At 37.4% G+C, this 21,208-nt stretch overlaps 1 protein-coding gene across 8 annotated transcripts in view; it reads left to right on the top strand.

Moving 5' to 3' along the window:
* Positions 1–21,208, top strand: part of LOC106091788 (RING finger protein nhl-1) — a 281,737-nt gene that overhangs the window by 153,311 nt on the left and 107,218 nt on the right. For all 8 annotated transcript variants that reach the window (XM_059369284.1, XM_059369283.1, XM_013258445.2 and 5 more), the window contains 2 exons: positions 6,150–6,285; positions 21,058–21,200. In XM_059369284.1, coding sequence (XP_059225267.1) covers positions 6,150–6,285; positions 21,058–21,200 — 279 coding nt within the window. The remainder of the gene's footprint in view (positions 1–6,149; positions 6,286–21,057; positions 21,201–21,208) is intronic.

Genomic DNA, 21,208 nt, shown 5'->3' with positions numbered 1-21,208 from the left:
TAAGTCCTTGAGACTCAACCTCCAAAAAGTCAATTTAAAATGTGCCAATTTTCCAAATGCGTTTTTTTGTCCTCTTTTCTTTGTTAAACATTAAATTTGTATATTATGTACGTTGACGTAACAGCATTCTGCAGAAACATTTCATCAGACTTCACGTCATTGCAGTTGTTGTATTAAATCAAAAAGAACAGAGCGCCAATAGCCGCTGTCTTAAATGTATCCAAAAGTGTGGGTGGGATAACAAATAAACTTTCGCCCACGTACCGAACGTGAATGATCCCTCATTATTGCTGGCTGGTCTTGGCTGAAACAAAAACCAAAATGGCCAATGTACACGTTTTAAAGAAAACAAAGCAGGAAATATTAGAAAAAACAATAAAAATAAATGTTCAAAAACATCATAAAACCCTGAAGAGTGTATATCTATTTCACAATAAACAGAAGGCTTAATTACACTATGCAACAGGAAAATTCATGCAATGCTATGCAAATGGAATAATTAATCAAATGGCTAACAATCTCAGTCAGATTCGAAGCTGACATGTATTTTGTCTATCAATTGTCACCATAATTGTAAAGAGAATATTTGTAAATTTAAGTATTTTCTATTAAATGTGACATATAGCAACTTAATATGCATTTAAGATACCATTACGTTAAGTCAACATAACTATAATGGCTTTTACAGGTGCTTACAAACAAAATTTCCTATAGAAATGAAATTTTGACAAAATTTCCTATAGAAATGAAATTTTGACAAAATTTCCCATGGTAATGAAATTTTGACAAAATTTCCCATAGAAATGAAATTTGGAGAAAATTTCCCATAGAAACGAAATTTGGACAAAATTTCCTATAGAAATGAAATTTTAATAAAATTTTCTATAGAAATGAAATATTGACAAAATTTCCTATAGAAATGAAGTTTTGACAAAATTTCCCATAGAAATGGAATTTTGACAAAATTTACCATAGGAATGAAATATTGACAAAATTTCCTTTAGAAATGAAATTTTAATAAAATTTCCTATAGAAATGAAATATTGACAAAATTTCCCATAGGAATGAAATTTTGACAAAATTTCCCATAGGAATGAAATTTTGACAAAATTTCCCATAAAAATGAAGTTTTGACAAGATTTCCTTAGAAATGAAATTTTAATAAAATTTCCTATAGAAATGAAATATTGACAAAATTTCCCATGGAAATTAACTTTTGACAAAATTTCCCATAAAAATGAAATTTTGACAAAATTTTCTTTAGAAATGAAATTTTAATAAAATATCTCATAGAAATGAAATATTGACAAAATTTCCCATAGAAATGAAATATAGACAAAATTTCCCATAGAAATGAAATTTTGACAAAATTTCCCATAGGAATGAAATTTTAACAAAATTTCCCATAAAAATTAAATTTTGACAAAATTCCCTATAGAAATGATATATTGACAAAATTTCCTATAGAAACGACATTTCGACAAAAATTCCCATAGAAATGAAATTTTGACAAAATTTCCCATAGGTATGAAATTTTGACAAAATTTCCCATAGATATGAAATTTCTTATAGAAATAAAATATTGACAAAATTTTCTTTAGAAATGAAATTTTGACAAAATTTCCTATAGAAATGAAATTTTGACAAAATTTCCTATAGAAATGAAATTTTGACAAAATTTCCTTTAGAAATGAAATTTTAATAAAATTTTCTATAGAAATGAAATATTGACAAAATTTCCTATAGAAATGAAGTTTTGACAAAATTTCCCATAGAAATGGAATTTTGACAAAATTTACCATAGGAATGAAATATTGAATTTCCTTTAGAAATGAAATTTTAATAAAATTTCCTATAGAAATGAAATATTGACAAAATTTCCCATAGGAATGAAATTTTGACAAAATTTCCCATAGGAATGAAATTTTGACAAAATTTCCCATAAAAATGAAGTTTTGACAAGATTTCCTTAGAAATGAAATTTTAATAAAATTTCCTATAGAAATGAAATATTGACAAAATTTCCCATGGAAATTAACTTTTGACAAAATTTCCCATAAAAATGAAATTTTGACAAAATTTTCTTTAGAAATGAAATTTTAATAAAATATCTCATAGAAATGAAATATTGACAAAATTTCCCATAGAAATGAAATATAGACAAAATTTCCCATAGAAATGAAATTTTGACAAAATTTCCCATAGGAATGAAATTTTAACAAAATTTCCCATAAAAATTTAATTTTGACAAAATTCCCTATAGAAATGATATATTGACAAAATTTCCTATAGAAACGACATTTCGACAAAAATTCCCATAGAAATGAAATTTTGACAAAATTTCCCATAGGTATGAAATTTTGACAAAATTCCCCATAGATATGAAATTTCTTACAGAAATAAAATATTGACAACATTTTCTTTAGAAATGAAATTTTGACAAAATTTCCTATAGAAATGAAATTTTGACAAAATTTCCTATAGAAATGAAATTTTGACAAAATTTCCTTTAGAAATGAAATTTTAATAAAATTTTCTATAGAAATGAAATATTGACAAAATTTCCTATAGAAATGAAGTTTTGACAAAATTTCCCATAGAAATGGAATTTCGACAAAATTTACCATAGGAATGAAATATTGACAAAATTTCCTTTAGAAATGAAATTTTAATAAAATTTCCTATAGAAATGAAATATTGACAAAATTTCCCATAGGAATGAAATTTTGACAAAATTTCCCATAAAAATGAAGTTTTGACAATATTTCCTTAGAAATGAAATTTTAATAAAATTTCCTATAGAAATGAAATATTGACAAAATTTCCCATGGAAATTAACTTTTGACAAAATTTCCCATAAAAATGAAATTTTGACAAAATTTTCTTTAGAAATGAAATTTTAATAAAATATCTCATAGAAATGAAATATTGACAAAATTTCCCATAGAAATGAAATATAGACAAAATTTCCCATAGAAATAAAATTTTGACAAAATTTCCCATAGGAATGAAATTTTAACAAAATTTTCCATAAAAATTAAATTTTGACAAAATTCCCTATAGAAATGATATATTGAAAAATTTACTATAGAAATGACATTTTGACAAAAATTCCCATAGAAACGACATTTTGACAAAAATTCCCATAGAAATGAAATTTTGACAAAATTTCCCATAGATATGAAATTTCTTATAGAAATGAAATATTGACAAAATTTCCCATAGAAATGAAATTTTGACAAAATTTCCCATTGGAATGAAATTTTGACAAAAATTCCTATAGAAATGAAATTTTGACAAAATTTCCTATAGAAATGAAATTTTGACAAAATTTCCTATAGTAAACTCAGAAAGAAGCATGAAATATTTTTTCATTCATGTAGATGTTGACCGTGACTAAGCCTCAAATGGTCCATCCGCTTAGTTCAATTTTAGCATTATCTTTTCAACATTTCGGCCGGTATCCTACAAATAAATTCTTCAATGTTGTCTTCGTTAATTGAAGCGGTCAGCTTGTCTGTATAGACATGAGCTTTAACATAGTCCCACAAAAAATTGTCTAAAGGCGTTAAATAGCACGATCTAGGCGGTCAATTGACCGGTCCCGAACATGAAATTAAATGTTCACCGAATTTGCTGCCCAATAAGTCCATTGTTACGCGTTCTATGCTGCATGTGGCACCGTCTTGTTGAATCCGCATGTCATGCAAGACAAGCTCTTGCATTTTTGGGCCAAAAAAGTTGGACATCTCACAATAGCGATCACCATTCACAGTTACCGTACGATTCGCATCATCTTTAAAGAAGTACGGTCCAATGATGCCACCAGCCCATAAACCGCATCAAACTGTGACTTTTTATACCCACCACCATAGGATTGGAGAATACTAATCTAGTCATTCCATTCGTAACACCTCGAAATATTCATGTAAGACCCCATAAAGTATATATATTCTTGATCGTCTCGACGTTCTGAATCGATTAAGCCATGTCCACCCGACCATCCGTCCGTCTGTCGAAATCACGATAGCGGTTGAAGGCGTAAAACTAGCCGCTTGAAATTTTGCACAGATACTTGATATTGATGTAGGTCGTTGTGGATTGCAAATGGACCATATCGGTTCAGAGTTAGTTATAGCTCCCATATAAACCGATCTCCCGAAGTGTAGTGTTCTGTTATGAGGGGGCGGACCCTCCCCCGTTACCCAAAAACACCACCCTAAATCAAAAGTGGACCGATCGGGACAATATGGGTATCAAATGAAAGGTACTGGAGAAAAGAATACGAATATGGTATTTAAATTTTGGGTGTAAGTACCCATCGGGCCCCCCCAACCCCAAAATTGCCCCAAACCGACATATTGTTCGTTCATGTCAATATGGGGCTCAAATGAAAGGTATTCGGGAGTAGATTTCGAATCTGGCATACAAAATCAGATTGAAGTATAGGGGGTCACCGTACCTACAAAAAACGCCTCAAATTGGCATAGGACCCATCATTACTATAAGGGATTTGGTTTGTTTGTTTGTTCCGTAGAATCAAAAGCGGCTGAACCCATTTTCTTAAAATTTTCACAGATTGTGTAGGTTGGTCTGAAAGGAAACATAGGTTATATAATTTTTCAATCTCGAAATCTCGGACCCTCCCCCGTTACTCAAAAACACCACCCTAAATCCAAAATGGACCGATCGGGGCAATATTGGTATCAAATACAAGGTATTGGAGAGTAGAATATGGTATTAAAATCTAAGTCTAAGTACCCAAACAGACATATTGGTCGTTCATGTCAATATGGGGCTCAAATGAAAGGTATTTGGGAGTAGATTTCGAATCTGGCATACAAAATCAGATCGAAGTATAGGGGGTCACCGTACCCACAAAAAAAGCTTCAAATGGGCATATGACTCACCATGACTATAAGGGACTCGGTTTGTTTATTTGTTCCGTTTGTTCAAAAGCGGCTGAACCCAATCTCCCCCGTTACCCAAAAACGACACTCAAAATCAAAAGTGGACCGATCGGGACAATATGGGTATCAAATAAAAGGTACTGGAGAGCAGAATGCGAATATGGCATTAAAATTTTGGGTGTTAGCACCCATCGGGCCGCCCCAAAATTGTCTCAAACAGACATATTGGACGTTCATGTCATTACGGGGCTCAAAGGAAAGGTATTCGTGAGTAGATTACGAATCTGGCTTACAAAATCATATCGCCTCAAATGAGGATATGTGACTCGGTTTGTTTGTTTGTTCCGTAGAATCAAAAACTATGTTCTCGCCCGGATTCGAAAGCAGGCGTTCAGCGTCATAGGCGGACATGGTCTACTGTGGTACGAATTCGATATCCACATTCAGGGCGAAGTGTCCCCACCCTAAAAAGACATTGGAGAGTTAAAGAAGGCGCAACGGAGCGGGCCCGGTTCGGTTATTTGTTTATAAAATGAAATTTTGACTAAATTTGAATATGAACAGGGCTTTTTAAGACGACTTGTTTCACAAGCGCAATAGAAAACCAATCAAATCTTACTTTCCTTATTCAAATCCCACTTATCCAATGATGCCAATAGCATATGTCGTCTTAAAGAGCCCTGTTCAACTTCAGATGTGTGCTTTACAATCTACTCTAGTGGGGATGGTTGTAAAGCTCTATGATCCATTTGACATCGCCCGCAGATAATATTTCTTGGTCGAAATGGAAATCACGATACGGGGTAACCAGTCATATGCCCCTAGCATCAATACACTTGACTTTTAAATGTTTTTTGGTATACTATTCTTTGAATAGAAGGCATTAAACAATGGTCTATGGCCGGACAATATCCTGCAATGGAATCTCTAGAAATTAATTTTTGACGAAATTTGAAAAATTTGTTAAATGCTGTATCTTCAGCCATTGAATATATGCTCTAATTCTTCCTTTTTTTTTCTTTGAACATATGGAATCTTATGCCAAATTGTATAGACATCAGAGTTAATACCCATCTACAAATCCCCATTTCACACATTATGTCAATAGTTTCAAATATGAAAGTACAATTTAATTTTGAATCCAAATAAACCCTCGTTTCATCTGAAAAGCTGTTGTATAACAAACGAATTCTGTCATTGTCGTTATCATATTTTCTATTCTCTTTCTTCTCATTCAAGGTAAAATGTCCAGAATGTCGTGCAGAACATCGCATACCATACAATGGAGTCCAGGCATTTCCCACCAATGTGACACTGCAGCGTTTCCTTGAGCTGCACATTGAGATTACGGGCGAATTACCAGATCCCACATCTGGTGAGTACATAACGACTACTATGACAACTCCAAGTCCATATATCAATAGAGATGAGCTAAAGCAAACATTATCAAATTCAATTCTATCCCTAGCTGAGACTTGAGATTTAGAAAAAGATGGGAGAAGGCTGATTGTGTGCTTGTGTGTGTGTTTATGGTTTGAGTGTGTTTTCTGTATGAGAGACAAGAGTGTTTGAGAATATAATACTCGAAAAACAATGTGTGTTATTTTTTTGTAAAAGTGTGTGTGTGTGTGTGAGAATATCTAGAAGGACACTTTCGCAAATATGAGTTATTTCAGGGGAAATTTTTAAACATGAATACAAGCTAGTGACACGGTCATTTGAAAAAAGATGGAAATGGAGAATTGCCGCTCCGCTGCGCCTTCTGTAACTCTCTAATATCTTTTAAGGGTGGGGACACTTCGCCTTGAATGCGCATATCGAATTCGTGCTAATGTAGCCTATGACGCTGAACGCGTTCGAATCCTGACGAGAACATCGGACAAAGCGGTATTTATCCCCTTTTAATGTTGGCGACATTTGCGAGGTACAACGCCATGCATGGTCATTTAAAAAATATTCCCCAAAGAGGTGTCGCTCTGCGGGACGCCGTTCCGACTCGGCTATAAAAAAAGGTCCTTTATCATTGAGTTTAAACTTGATTGGGAAAGCACTCATTGATGTATGAGAATTTGCACCTTCTCGATTCCTGGTGCTAATGACATTTCAGACATTTCGACTCAAATATGAATATCAAATTCGTGCTGCACTTCCAAATCCCTGTAATTCAAGCCTCACGTTGCCATGGCCTGTAAATATGAATAGTTTGGAGGGTGTTTTGGGGCTGGGGCGGTCACCGGCACTTTGCACTGAAAATAGATATCAAATTCGTTCTTTGTTCCCAACGGAAATGAAGTTCAGTTTAGGGGGTACTTTAGGACGTACCCCAAACACTTGTCTCCAAAATTGGATACAAAATTTGTTTTCTACTCGCAAATACCTTTCATTTGAGTTCCATATTGTCATAATGGGTCAAATAACCCATTTGACATCTTTAGACGGAAAAGCGCCGCCTAGACTGGAACGCAAATTTTAATGTCATAATCATAATCTACTTTCTAATATCTTTCATTTGAGTCCCATATAGCCAGGGTCGGCTAAAATGCCCATTTGGGGGTGAGCGACCTTCCATTATTTGGAGCTAATTTTTTATGCCATATTTGTAATCTGCTGCCTAATACTTTTCATTTGAGTGCCATATTGACATTAAGTGCGTATATATCTGTTTAGAGGAGTTTTGGGGTTGGGAAGGCCCGCTGGGTATTTGGGCCCAAATTTTAATACCATTTTCGTTTTCTGGTCTCAACTACCTTTCATTTAGGGTATCAAATTGTGCCCATCGCACCACTTTTGGATATGGGTGGCGTTTTTGGGGTAAGGGGGAGGGTCCACCCGATATCTAAGAATGATATATGTTTCCTTACAGACAAACGTACACAATATATAATATTGGGTTGCCCAAAAAGTAATTGCGAATTTTTTAAAAGAAAGTAAATGCATTTTTAATAAAACTTAGAATGAACTTTAATCAAATGTACTTTTTTTACACTTTCTTTCTAAAGCAAGCTAAAAGTAACAGCTGATAACTGACAGAAGAAAGAATGCAATTACAGAGTCACAAGCTGTGAAAAAATTTGTCAACGCCGACTATATGAAAAATCCGCAATTACTTTTTGGGCAACCCAATATATTAAGAAAATCAGTTCAGCCAAGTATCATTGCGCTTTTGAGAGGTGGCGTGACCCCCCATACTTTGATCTGATTTTGTATGCCAGATTCGAAGTCTACTCCCAATTACCTTTCATTTGAGCCCCATATTAAAATAAACGTCCATTATGTCTGTTTGGGGGGGGTTTTAGAGTTGGGGCGGCCCGAAGGGTACTTTGACTCAAGTTTTAATATCATATTCGTATTCTACTCTACAATACCTTTCATTTGATACCTATATTTTTTCGATCGGTCCACTTTTGACTTTGGGTTGTGTTTTTGGCATAAGGGGGAGGGCCCGTCCCCCTTTCGATACCGAAAAATTATATGGCCTTTGTTTCCATCCAGATCAACCTACACAATATGCGAAAATTTCGAGAAAATCAATTCTGCCGTTTTTCAGTCTATACGGAACACACAAACCGAATCCCTTATGTCCGACTAATGTGCCCAATTTGGGCGTTTTTGTAGGGGTGGAGTGACCCCCTATACTTCGACATGCATTTGTATGCCAGATTCGTTATCTACTTCCGCATACTTTTCATTTGATACCCATATTGTCCTTATCGGTCCACTTTTGATTTTGGGTGGTGTTTTTGGGGTATCGGTGAAGGGGTCCGCCCCCTTCCGTTATCAATTATCTATAAAGCCTATTACTACTTCCTAAACATATTCGTTATCTACTCCCGAACACCTTTCAATTGAGTCCCATATTGTCATGATAGTCAAATAAAACTATTGTAAGAGGTTTTGGGGCTGGGGCGGCCCCCCAGGAATTTGGACCCAACTTTTTTTATGAAATTCGTACTCTACTCTTGAATACGTTTCATTTGAATCCCATATTGTCCCGATCGGATTACTTATATTTGTGGGTAGTACTTTTAGGTTAGGGGGGAGGGTCCGCCCCCCCTTCCGATATCACAAAATTATATAGCCTATGTTTCCTTCTGGACCACATTCGTAATCTACTTCCGAATACCTTTCAAATGAGTCCCATATTGTCATGATCGTCAAATAAACCTTTTTTTAAGAGGTTTTGGAGCTGGGGCGGCCCCCCAGGAACTTGGACCCAACTTTTATTATGAATTTTGTACTCTACTCTTGAATACTTTTCATTTGAATCGCATATTGTCCCGATCGGATTACTTATATTTGTGGGTAGTACTTTTAGGGTAAGGGGGAGGGTCCGCCCCCCCCCCCCCTTCCGATATCAAAAATTTATTTAGCCTATTTTTCCTTCTGGACCACATTCGTAATCTACTCCCGAATACCTCTCAAATGTGTCCCATATTGTCATGATCGTCAAATAAACCTTTTTTAAGAGGTTTTGGAGCTGGATCGGCCCCCCAGGAACTTGGACCTTTATTTTAATAAGAAAATTCGTACTCTACTCTTGAATACCTTTCATTTAAATTCCATATTGTCCCCATCGGACCACTTATATTTTTGGGTAGTACTTTTAGGGTAAGGGGGAGGGTCCGCCCCCCTTCCGATATCACAAAATTATATAGCCTATGTTTCCTTCCAGACCAACCTACACAATCTGTGAAAATTCGAAGGTAATCGGTTCAGCCGTTTTTGAGTCTATATGGAACAAACAAACAAACATACAAACAAACAAAAAAACACAAATTGAATTTTATTGGGTTGCCCAAAAAGTAATTGCGGATTTTTTAAAAGAAAAAAGTAATTGCGGATTTTTTAAAAGAAAGTAAATGCATTTTTAAAAAAACTTAGAATGAACTTTAATCAAATATACTTTTTTGCACTTTTTTCTAAAGCAAGGTAAAAGTAACAGCTGATAACTGACAGAAGAAAGAATGCAATTACAGAGTCACAAGCTGTGAAAAATTTGTCAACGCCGACTTAATGAAAAATCCGCAATTACTTTTTGGACAACCCAATATATATAAGATGTCTGTTGTTATTGTAAAATTCTAAAACATTGTGAGTTCGAGTTGGTCGAGCTCAATCAATCCTTATTTCGTTATGCCAATAAATTTTTATAAATTTCGTACAATAAAAACTTCTGTTTGGCTCATATTTCCACCATTTGTGCTTATTGTCTTGCCACTATCCATTATCCTTTACAAATTATTGTCACACCTGTAACTGACAGAGAATAAATGTAGCTTTAAATGTATTTATTTATTCTCTACAAAATCAACAGTGACATAGATTAAATGCCATAGAACATTTAAGATACCATTTGTAACATTGTGACATTGTTCTAATGGCTTTTACAGGTGTTTACAACATCCTACGACACTGCGGAGCACACTCACACTCACACACACACACTTACCCTCAAACACTTACGCATATAAAGTATCCTTGTACAAACAGGATATGGACAATGATGTAAATAACATTGAACATAGCTTGACCTAACAAGAGAGCAGCAATATTTTTACACATTTGTTGTGGTTTTTTTTGGTTCCTGGTAATTGATATTAACATCACTGAAAGCAAATAACATGAATTTTATGTAGGTTGTGGTTTCCAAGGTCATCTCAAATGTCTGTGTATGTGTGCCAAGCATCCATAATGGATGGATTTCTGGGGAAAGCCCAAATCAATAGAGCCAGTGTCAAGTTCATTAATTATTTTCACAGCAGCCTCATGGTAATAATGTTTTAAATGTCTTAAAGGGCATTAGTTAAATTAAAAAATAGCCAAAAATATGTTAAATCTATAAAAATGTTGTTTTCCTTTATTTAATGCTCATGGAAACATAGGGTATCAACAACACCTCTATAATAATTCTTATCAGGGACTTTCGATTTAATGAACTTCCATGATGCATTAAAAGCTGCATCTTTCATTAACATTAGCCTCCATGTTATCTTTAGGCAACATTGCAAATTCCATTCCAACGACTTTCTTGTAAGAGAAATTTGTTGCATTCTCCAAGTGTGACCAACCTATCTCTACCCCTTACACAAAAACGGCCTTCGACAGTCACCTGTTCTGGCTGCCGTGCCACATAGATATCCCAAGGAATTGTAAAGCGCACTAGGAACTACCATACACATTCCGGGGAAACTGGAGTCTGTGGGTATGCCTCTAGCGACATGTTGTAAAGAAAGTGGTGAAACGAATGATAGGTGGCCACAAAGAGAGAGCTGTGAGCATTCCGAAATCATATTGTCCCAATCAGTAAATATGTCCTGTTGGAGGGTTTTGGGGGTGGGTCGATCTCTCACATACCAAGGAATACAGTTTTATATTAGATTCTTACTCAACTTTTAAATACCTTTCATTTGATATCAATATTGTCCCAATTGGTAAATATGCTCAGCTGGGGGATTTTGGGCGATGGGGAGGCCCCTCAGACACTAAGGAATACATTTTTATGTCAGATTTGTACTCAACTTTTAAATACCTTTTATTTGTTACTCATATTGCCCAAAGCGGTAAAAGTGTCCTATTGGGTGGTGTTTTTGGGGGTGGGGGACCCCCCGAACACTTAGGGTAAAATTTGTATACCAAGTTCCTAATCTACTGTTAAATACCTTTCATTTCATACCCATATTGTCCCAATCGGTAAACATGTCCGTTTGGGTGGGTTTCGGGATAGGGCGTCCCCCCCGGTTATAAAGGGTGATTTTTTTGAGGTTAGGATTTTCATGCATTAGTATTTGACAGATCACGTGGGATTTCAGACATGGTGTCAAAGAGAAAGATGCTCAGTATGCTTTGACATTTCATCATGAATAGACTTACTAACGAGCAACGCTTGCAAATCATTGAATTTTATTACCAAAATCAGTGTTCGGTTCGAAATGTGTTCATTCACCGTAACGTTGCGTCCAACAGCATCTTTGAAAAAATACGGTCCAATGACCATGTCTGAAATCCCACGTGATCTGTCAAATACTAATGCATGAAAATCCTAACCTCAAAAAAATCACCCTTTATAACCCTAAAATTGTATACCAATTTCGTGTTTTTGGGGTACCATAAGGTGGCTTACAAAATTTCGCTTAAATCGGTGCACCCATCTCCGAGATGTAGCGTTTTTGAAGATTTGGGTAAGGGGGAGGGTCCGATCCCCCTTCGGATATCAAAAAATGTAGTAACTCTACTATCTGTGAAAATTTCATGGTAATCGCTTCAGCCGTTTTTGAGTCTATGCGGAACAGACAAACAAACAAACAAAGCGCAAAAATTTCATTTTTATATAACAAGAGAAGATTATTTTGGTCTCAAGAAGTCATATCGGGATATCGGTACTTAGGGGGGCCTACATCACCATATTGACTCATACGGATAAATTTTGGTACTGATGTTGTAAGTCATAAGATAGGGTTTTGGGCTAAATTTCAGCTTAATCGGATATGAGGCTACTTAGGGCTCAAGAAGTTAAATCCGGGGATCGGTTTATATTTGGGGGCTATATCTGCTTATAGACCGATTCGGATCATAGTTGGCATGGATGTCATAACACATGTCTTTGTTCCAAATTTCAGCCAACTACGATGTAGATTAAGGTTTCTAAGGGCTCAAGAAGTTAAATCCGGGGATCGGTTTATATGGGGGCTATATCTGTTTTTAGAGCGCTTCGGATCATACTTGACGTGGATGTTGGAAGGCATAACCCAAGTCTTTGTTCCAAATTTCAGCCAACTACGATGTAGATTAAGGTTTCTAAGGGCTTAAGAAGTTAAATCCGGGGATCGGTCTATATGGGGTCTAAATCTGTTTATAGAATGATTCGGATCATACTTGTCATGGATCTTGGAAGTCATAACACAAGTCTTTGTTTCAAATGTCAGCCAAATCGGATGAAAATTGACGCTTCTAAGGGCTCAAGACGTCAAATACGGGAATAGGTTTATATGGAGACTAAATCTATTTACAAACCGCTTCAAATTATATTTGGTATGAATGTTTAAAGTCAGAACACAAGTCTTTGTTCTTATTTTCAGTATACCCCCATCCTATGGTGGTGGGTATACAAATTTTTTATCCTACGCCTTTACTGTGGTACCAGTAGGAAGGAAGATATAGACCCATCGATAGACCGATCGACTCATAATCACTTTCTGATTCGATGTAGCTATGTCCGTCTTTCTCTCTGTCCGTCTGTCTGTCTGTCCGTCTGTCTGTCCGTCTGTCTGTCTGTCTGTCTGTCTGTCTGTCTGTCCGCCTGTCTGTCTGTCTGTCTGTCTGTCTGTCCGTCTGTCTGTCTGTCTGTCTGTCTGTCTGTCTGTCCGTCTGTCTGTCCGTCTGTCTGTCTGTCCGTCTGTCTGTCTGTCCGTCTGTCTGTCGGTCTGTCCGTCTGTCTGTCCGTCTGTCTGTCCGTCTGTCTGTCCGTCTTTCTCTCTGTCCGTCTTTCTCTCTGTCCGTCTGTCTGTCTGTCCGTCTGTCTGTCCGTCTGTCTGTCTGTCTGTCTGTCTGTCTGTCCGTCTGTCTGTCTGTCTGTCTGTCTGTCTGTCTGTCTGTCTGTCCGTCTGTCTGTCTGTCTGTCTGTCTGTCTGTCTGTCTGTCTGTCCGTCTGTCTGTCCGTCTGTCTGTCCGTCCGTCTGTCTATTTGTCTGTCCGTCCGTCTGTCTGTCTGCCTGTTCGTTTGTCTGTCCGTCTGTCTGTCCGTCTGTCTGTCTGCCCGTCTGTCTGTATGTCTCTCTGTACGTCTGTCTGTCCGTCTGTCTGTCTGTCTGTCTGTCCGTCTGTCTGTCTGTCTGTCCGTCTGTCTGTCCGTCTGTTTGTCCGTCTGTCTGTCCGTCTGTTCATGTTAATTTGTGTACAAAGTACAGATCGCAGTTTTCATCCGATCGTCTTAAAATTTCGTACAGTCATGTTTTCGGCATAGAGACGAAGCCTATTGAAATTGGAAAAAACGGTTCCGATTTGGATATAACTCCCTTATATATGTTCGTCCGATTTGCAGTAATATTTCAATTTTTTAAACGATTCTCTCGAAATTTGGCAGGAAGGATTTTCTCGTGACTCTCGACATTACTGGTGAATTTCATAGAAATCGGCCCAGATTTATATGTAGGTGTCATATATGTATATCGCCCGATTTTCAAAATTTACCCGTGGGTGCCGGGCCACAGAGATATCCCAGGGAATTGTATGGCGGGCGAGCTTACTTGACTAGGCACTACTTTACACATTCCAGGGAAACTGGAATCTATGGGTAAGCAAAGTTTTCAGGATCAGGCCCGAAGGGCAACAAATGATAGATGGTCACAAAGAGAGGACTGTGAGCATTCCAAAACTATGTGGCCTTATCTAGACTTGCAGAGGTTTACCGCTTTGCTGTCATTGGCTAGAACGGACGTCTCAGTCATTGTGTCCATCATGACAGGTCACTATCTAATCGGAAAACATGCTGACAGGCTGAAGGTTGGCAGCAACGACTTTTGCAGTAGCTGTGAGGATGTCGAAGAAGAAGAGACTATAGAACACCTTCTGAGTGTGTGTCCCGCATTAGCAGTTAGAAGGAGTTCCACTTTAGGTTCTCATTTCTTTGAGGACCTGTCTGATTTAGCGGATGTGAACATTCGCAAGTTGTTGGACTCTTTAAAGCGATCTGAATGGTTCAACGGTAGGAACTAGAAGGCATCTTCCTTCTTATGTTCCTGTGGTATCACAATGGATGACAACGCCTAAGTGAGTCTGATGGCAGACTGCCACTTAAACCTAACCTAACCTTAGAAGCAAAAAATCTGGTTTTTGTTTTTGAGAGTTAGGGTAAAGAGGAGTGCTTTTTTGGGGAGGGATGGCAACTCAGACATTTCGACTCAAATATAGGTATCAAATTCATCCCGCACTCCCAAATCCCTTTTATTTCAGCCCCACATTGCCATGGTCGGTAAATATGAACCATTTGAGGGGGTTTTAGGACTGGAGCGGCCACGGGCACTTTGGCCGCGAAAATAGATATCAAATTCGTTTTTTACTTCCAAATACAGTTGATTTGAGCTCCATATTGCCATAGTCGGAATTTAGGTTCAGTTTATGGAGTGCTTTAGGGAGTCCCCCAAACACTTGGCTCCAAAAATTGGATATCAAATTTGTTTTCTACTCTCAAATACCTTTCATTTGAATCCCTTATTGTCATAATGGGTCAATTAACCTATTTGACGTATTTTTAGGAGGAAACGAGCTACCTAGACTTGAATGCAAATTTTACTGTCATATTCGTAATCTACTCTCAAATACCTTTCATTTGAGTCCCATATAGCCATGGTGAGCTTATATGCCCATTCGAAGGTTTTTTGGGGGTGGGGCGATCTCCCTATACTTGGATCTAATTTTTTATGCCATATTTGTAATCTGTAATTTGTAATTCATTTGAGTCCCATATTGACATGAACGTCGTTCATTTGATATCCATGTTGTCTTTATCGGTCCACTTCTGATTTTGGGTGGGGTTTTTGGGGTGACGGGGTAGGGTCCGCCCCCTTACGATATCAACAAATTATTAAGCTTACAAATTATTAATCTTCCAGACTATATTCGTAATCTACTTCCGAATACCTTTCATTTGAGTCCCATATTGTCATGCTCGTCCAATAAACCTATTTTAGGGTTAGGGCGGCCCCCAGTTACTTGGACACCATTTTTAATATGAAATTTGTACTCTTCTCCTGAATACCTTTCATTTGAGTCCGATATTGTCCTGATGGGTACACTTTTAGTTGTAGGTAGTACTTTTGGGGTAACGGGGTAGGGTCTGCCCCCTCTCCGATATCAAAAAATTATATGGCCTATGTTTCCTTCCAGACCAGCCTACACAATCTGCGAAAATTTCAAGGTAATCGCTTCAACCGTTTTTGAGTCTATACGGACAAACAAACACAAATTAATTTTTATACTCTCCACCATAGGATGGGGGTATACTAATTTCGTCATTCCCTTTGTATCACCTCGAAATATGCGTCTAATACCCCATAAAAAATATATATTTATTCTTGATCGCCATGATATTTTAAGTCGATCTAGCCATGTCCGTCTGTCTGTCGAAAGCACGCTAATTTTCGAAGGAGTAAAGCTAGCCACTTGAAATTTTGCACAAATACTTTTTATTAGTGTAGGTCAGTTTGGATTGTAAATCGGTCCATGGTTTGATAAAGCTGCCATATAAATCGGTCTTGATTTCTTGAGCTTGTAGAGGGCGCAATTCTCCGATCCGATGGTTGAAATTTTGCACTTAGTGTTTCGGTATCACTTCCGACAACTATGCCAGGTATGGTCTAAATCGGTTCATAACCTGATATAGCTGCCATATGAACCGACCTTGGGTCTTGACTTCTAGAGCCTCTAGAGGGCGCATTTCGATATCCGATTTAGCTGAAATTTAACATGAAGTGGTCTGATATGAAACCCAACAACTGTGCCAAGAATAGTCTAAATCAGTTTATAACTTAATATAGCCGTCATATAAAGCGGTCTACCGAATAGACTTCTTGAGCCTCTAGAGGGCGCAATTCCTATCCGTTTTGGCTGAAATTTTGCTTGACCTGTTTGGTTATGACTTTCAATAACTGTGCTGAGTATGGTTCAAGTCGGTTCATAACCTAATATAACTGCCATATAAACCGATCTTGGGTCTTGACTTCTTGAGCTTCTAGAGGAGGTGGTGTTTTGGAGGTGCTGTTTTTCTATGACTGTTGTTTTTCTATTCGAAAAATTTATTCAAAGAACTTGACAAATGCGACCCATGAAGTTCAACTTATCTTCTAGTTCATTGAGAAGATTGCTCTATCTTGTTTTCCTCATCACTTTTGCTATTCATCTTTTGGGTGTAATGGCATATATGTTAATGCCAAATATATGTGGATGTGACAAGAACACTCAATGAAAATTTAAAAATAATATGTGAAGAAATACTTTTTCTTGCGTTTCTTGCCCAATAGTGCTGCTACACTTGAAATTATGTTCATTCTAAACATTCATAGTAATTGTTTCGCTGAGACTTAAGAATGTGTGAACTCTTGAAGCTATTAGCCAACCTCTCTACTTACAGATAATCCATAGAGCATTGGGAATGTATGAAAATTGCCAATAAGGAATTTAAAATAAAATTTGTGCAGGATATTAGATTATTAGAACCCCCTTAGGATTTCTGCAAGCTAATCAAAATTCCTTTACTCCTTGTATAGACAAGCTTTCTCAATAGTTCTCTTACATATACTATATGCAGGCATAGCTTCCTTGCGCCTTTTTGTGGTGAATTCAAAACTCTGGAAAAAAAAAATAGTAGAAGTAACAGAATGCAAACATTGACACAAATCGAAGATTGCATTTCGAAAGAACCGTTTCCGTATCCTCTTCAAATGAAATGCATTCGAATGTTTGTACCAATGAATGAGTGAGGGAGTGTGTGTGTGTGTGTGGTAGTGTGTGCTTTGCCGATGCATATAAGTGAAAATTCAATAAGAATGCTTTTCCTAATGCTATTAGAGTAGATTTAAATACAATTCTAAAATAATACTATAACCGATGGAGAAAATCGACAGTGTCGAAGTTTGCCATCCTTGGCTTGGCTATGGATATGCCACAGCTAGTATGCGGCTGCCTGCGGTTGCTTATCCTTTGCCCCATGCCATACCTCTTGATATGCGGCAATAGTTGGTTACACGTTTTTCCCCCAAGAAGGGCATGGGAGAATCAAATCTCTGTGTGGAATTTTGTCTTAAGAAAACATGCTGAAATATTTAAAAATGCCACAATTCAATGGATGTGATTCGAAGGAATTCCCAAGTGACTCCACTTGGAAATCTGTGAAATTGTACTTAAGTTGTCAAAGAGATTTTACTGCTACTTTTTCCGATTGATTTTTATTTGCTTGAATAACTCAAAATGATTGTGTGGAGAAAAGAGGTTTGAAAAATTTAATTATTGAAGGAATTACAGAAATATATTTCATAGCTGGAAAACTAAAAAGAAAAAAGCAAGTAAATAGGAGTTAAGTTCGGCCGGGCCGAACTTTGGCTACCCACCACCTTTGTCGAAAGCACGTTAACTTTCGAAGGAGCAAAGCTAGCCGCTTGAAGTTTTGGAAAAATATTTTTTATAAGGGTAAGTCGGTTAGGATTGTAAATGGGCCAAATCGATCCATGTTTTGATATAGCTGCCATATAAACCGATCTTGGGTCTTGACTTCTTGAGCCTCTAGGGGGCACAATTCTTGTCCGATTTGACTGAAATTCGGTATGTGGTGTTTTGGTATCACTTCCAACATTTTTGGTAATTATTGTTGAAATCGGCTCATAACCCGATTTAGCTGCCATATAAACCGATCTGGGGTCTTGAATTCTTAAACCACTAGAGGGCGCACTTCTCATCCGATTTGGCCGTAATTTTAAACTTGGTGTTTTGGTATCACTTCCAACAACTGTGCTAAGTATGATTCAAATCGGTTCATAACCTGGTATAGCTGCCATATAAACCAATCTTGGGTCTGGACTTCTTGGGGCATTTAGAGTGAAATTCGGCACATGGTGTTTTGTTATGACTGCCAATAACAAAGCTAAGTATGGCGCATATCTGTACATAAACTGATATAGCTGCCATATAAACCGATCTGGGATCTTGATTTCTTGAACCTCTAGAGGGCGCAATTCTCATCTGATTTGGCAGAAATTTTGTACAACGGCTTCTCCCGTGACATTCAACATACATGTCCAATATGAGCTGAATCGATCTATAGCTTGATACAGCTCCCATATAAACCGATCTCCCGATTTTGCTTCTTCAGCCCCTACAACTGAACTGAAATATTACACAAAGACTTGTACAATGTTCAGCATTCAATTCATTTATGGTCCGAATCGGACTATAACTTGATATAGCTCCAATAGCAAAACAGTTCTTATTCATTATTCTTTGTTTACCTAAAAAGAGATAACGCGCAAAGAATTCGACAAATGCCATCCCTGGAGGAGGGTATATAAGATTCGGCCAGGCCGAACTTAGCATGCTCTTATTTATTAGTAGCTATAACTAAACATAAACCCATCTGAACCATATACGATACGTATTTTAGTGAAATCGGATTATAAATGCTTCTTTTATGTGGCCAAGACTTTTAATCGAGAGATCGGTATATATGGCAGCTACATCCAAATCTGAACCGATCTGGGCCAAATTGAAGAAGGATGTCGGAGCGCCTAACACAACTCACTGTCCCAAATTTCGGCGACATCGGACAATAAATTGCGCTTTTTATGGGCCCAATACCTTAAATCGAGAGATTGGTCTATATGCCAGCTATATCCAAGTCTGGACCGATTTGGGTCAAATTGACGAAGGGCCAAACACAACTCACTGTCCCAAATTTCGGTGACATTGGACAATAAATCCGCCGTTTATGGGCCCAAGATCTTAAATCGAGAGATCGGTCTATATGGCAGCTATATCCAAATATGATCCGATCTGAGCCAAATTGAAGAAAAATGTCGAAGGCCCTAACACAACTCACTGTCCCAAATTTGGGCGACTTCGGACAATAAATGCGCCTTTTATGGCCTCAAAACCTTAAATCGAGAGATCGGTCTATATGGCAGCTATATCCAAATTTGGACCGATCAGTGCCATATTGCAGAAGTGTGCCGAGGGGCTTAACTTAACTCTTTGTCCCAGATTTCGGCGACATCAGACAATAAATGCGCCTTTTATGGCCTCAAAACCTTAAATCGAGAGATCGGTCTATATGGCAGCTATATTCAAATCTGAACCGATCTATGCCAAATTGAAGAAGGATGTCGAAGGGCCCAACACAACTCACTGTCCCAAATTTCGACAACATCGAACAATAAATTCGTCTTTTTTAGGCCCAAAACCTTAAATCGAGAGATCGGTCTATATGGCAGCTATATTTAAATCTGGACCGATTTGTGCCATGTTGCAGAAGTATATTCAAATCTGAACCGATCTGAGCCAAATTGAAGAGGGATGTAGAAGGGCTTAAAACAACTCACTGTACCAAATTTGGGCGACATCGGACAATATATGCGCCCTTTATGTCCTCAAAACCTTAAATCGAGAGATCGGTCTATATGGCAGCTAAATTCAAATCTGAACAGATCTGAGCCAAATTGAAGAGGGATGTAGAAGGGCTTAACACAACTCACTGTCCCAAATTTCGGCGACATCGGACAATAAATGCGCTTTTTACGGGCCCAAAACCTTAAAGCGAGAGATCGGTCTATATGGCAGCTGTATCCAAATCTGGACCGCTCTGGGCCAAATTGAAGAAGCATGTCGAAGGGCCTAACACAACTCACTGTCCCAAATTTGAGCAAAATCGGATAATAAATGTGGCTTTTATGGGGCTTAGACCCTAAATCGGCGGATCGGTCTTTATGGCAGCTATATCCAAATCTGAACCGATCTGGGCCAAATTGAAGAAGGATGTCGAGGAGCTTAACTTTACTCACTGTCCCAAATTTCAAGAAAATCGGGTAATAAATGTGGCTTTTTTGGGGCTAAGACCCTAAATCGGCGGATCGGTCTATATGGGGGCTATATCGAGATATAGTCCGATATTGCCCATCTTTTAACTTAACCTGCTTATGGACAAAAAAAAAAAAAAAAGAATCTGTGCAGAGTTTCAGCTTAATATCTCTATTTTTAAGGACTGTAGCGTGATTTCAGCTGACAGATGAATGGACAGACGGACGGACAGACGGACCAATAGACTGACGTACATGGCTAGATCGTCTTAGATTTTTAGGCTGATCAAGAATATATATACTTTAAGGGTCGGAAATTAATATGTCGATGTGTTGCAAACGGAATGACAAAATGAATATACCCCCATCCTTCGGTGGTGGACATTTTCTTGGGGAACAATTGATGTACAATTGCTGCCTGTATTTCCGTATATTCTTTATCCATACTTTCTTCTGTCCCATTGTTCATTCTTTACCCACTTTGTTCTTACCTTTTCAGTTTTTTCACAATATCTAAAAATCGTTTGCTTGGCCTCTCTGCTTTTCTTATATTGACTATATTTTAACTTATTTTGTGCTACCTTTCATTCTAGGACAAATTATGGAAAGATGTGGTGTCTGCTCTGAGAAATCCTATTTAAATCCATGTGCCCATTGTGAAAAGAAGATCTGTGATGACTGCAAAAGTGCCCACATGGACATTTTGAGACGTGAAATTACTCGCTTCAATTCACAGGTATTGTC

The sequence above is a fragment of the Stomoxys calcitrans genome, chromosome 5 (genome assembly GCF_963082655.1).
Source record: "Stomoxys calcitrans chromosome 5, idStoCalc2.1, whole genome shotgun sequence".
Classification (NCBI taxonomy): Eukaryota; Metazoa; Arthropoda; class Insecta; order Diptera; family Muscidae; genus Stomoxys; species Stomoxys calcitrans.
The sequence above is the reverse complement of the archived record's forward strand: the minus strand, read 5'-3'. Positions and strand labels throughout refer to the sequence as shown.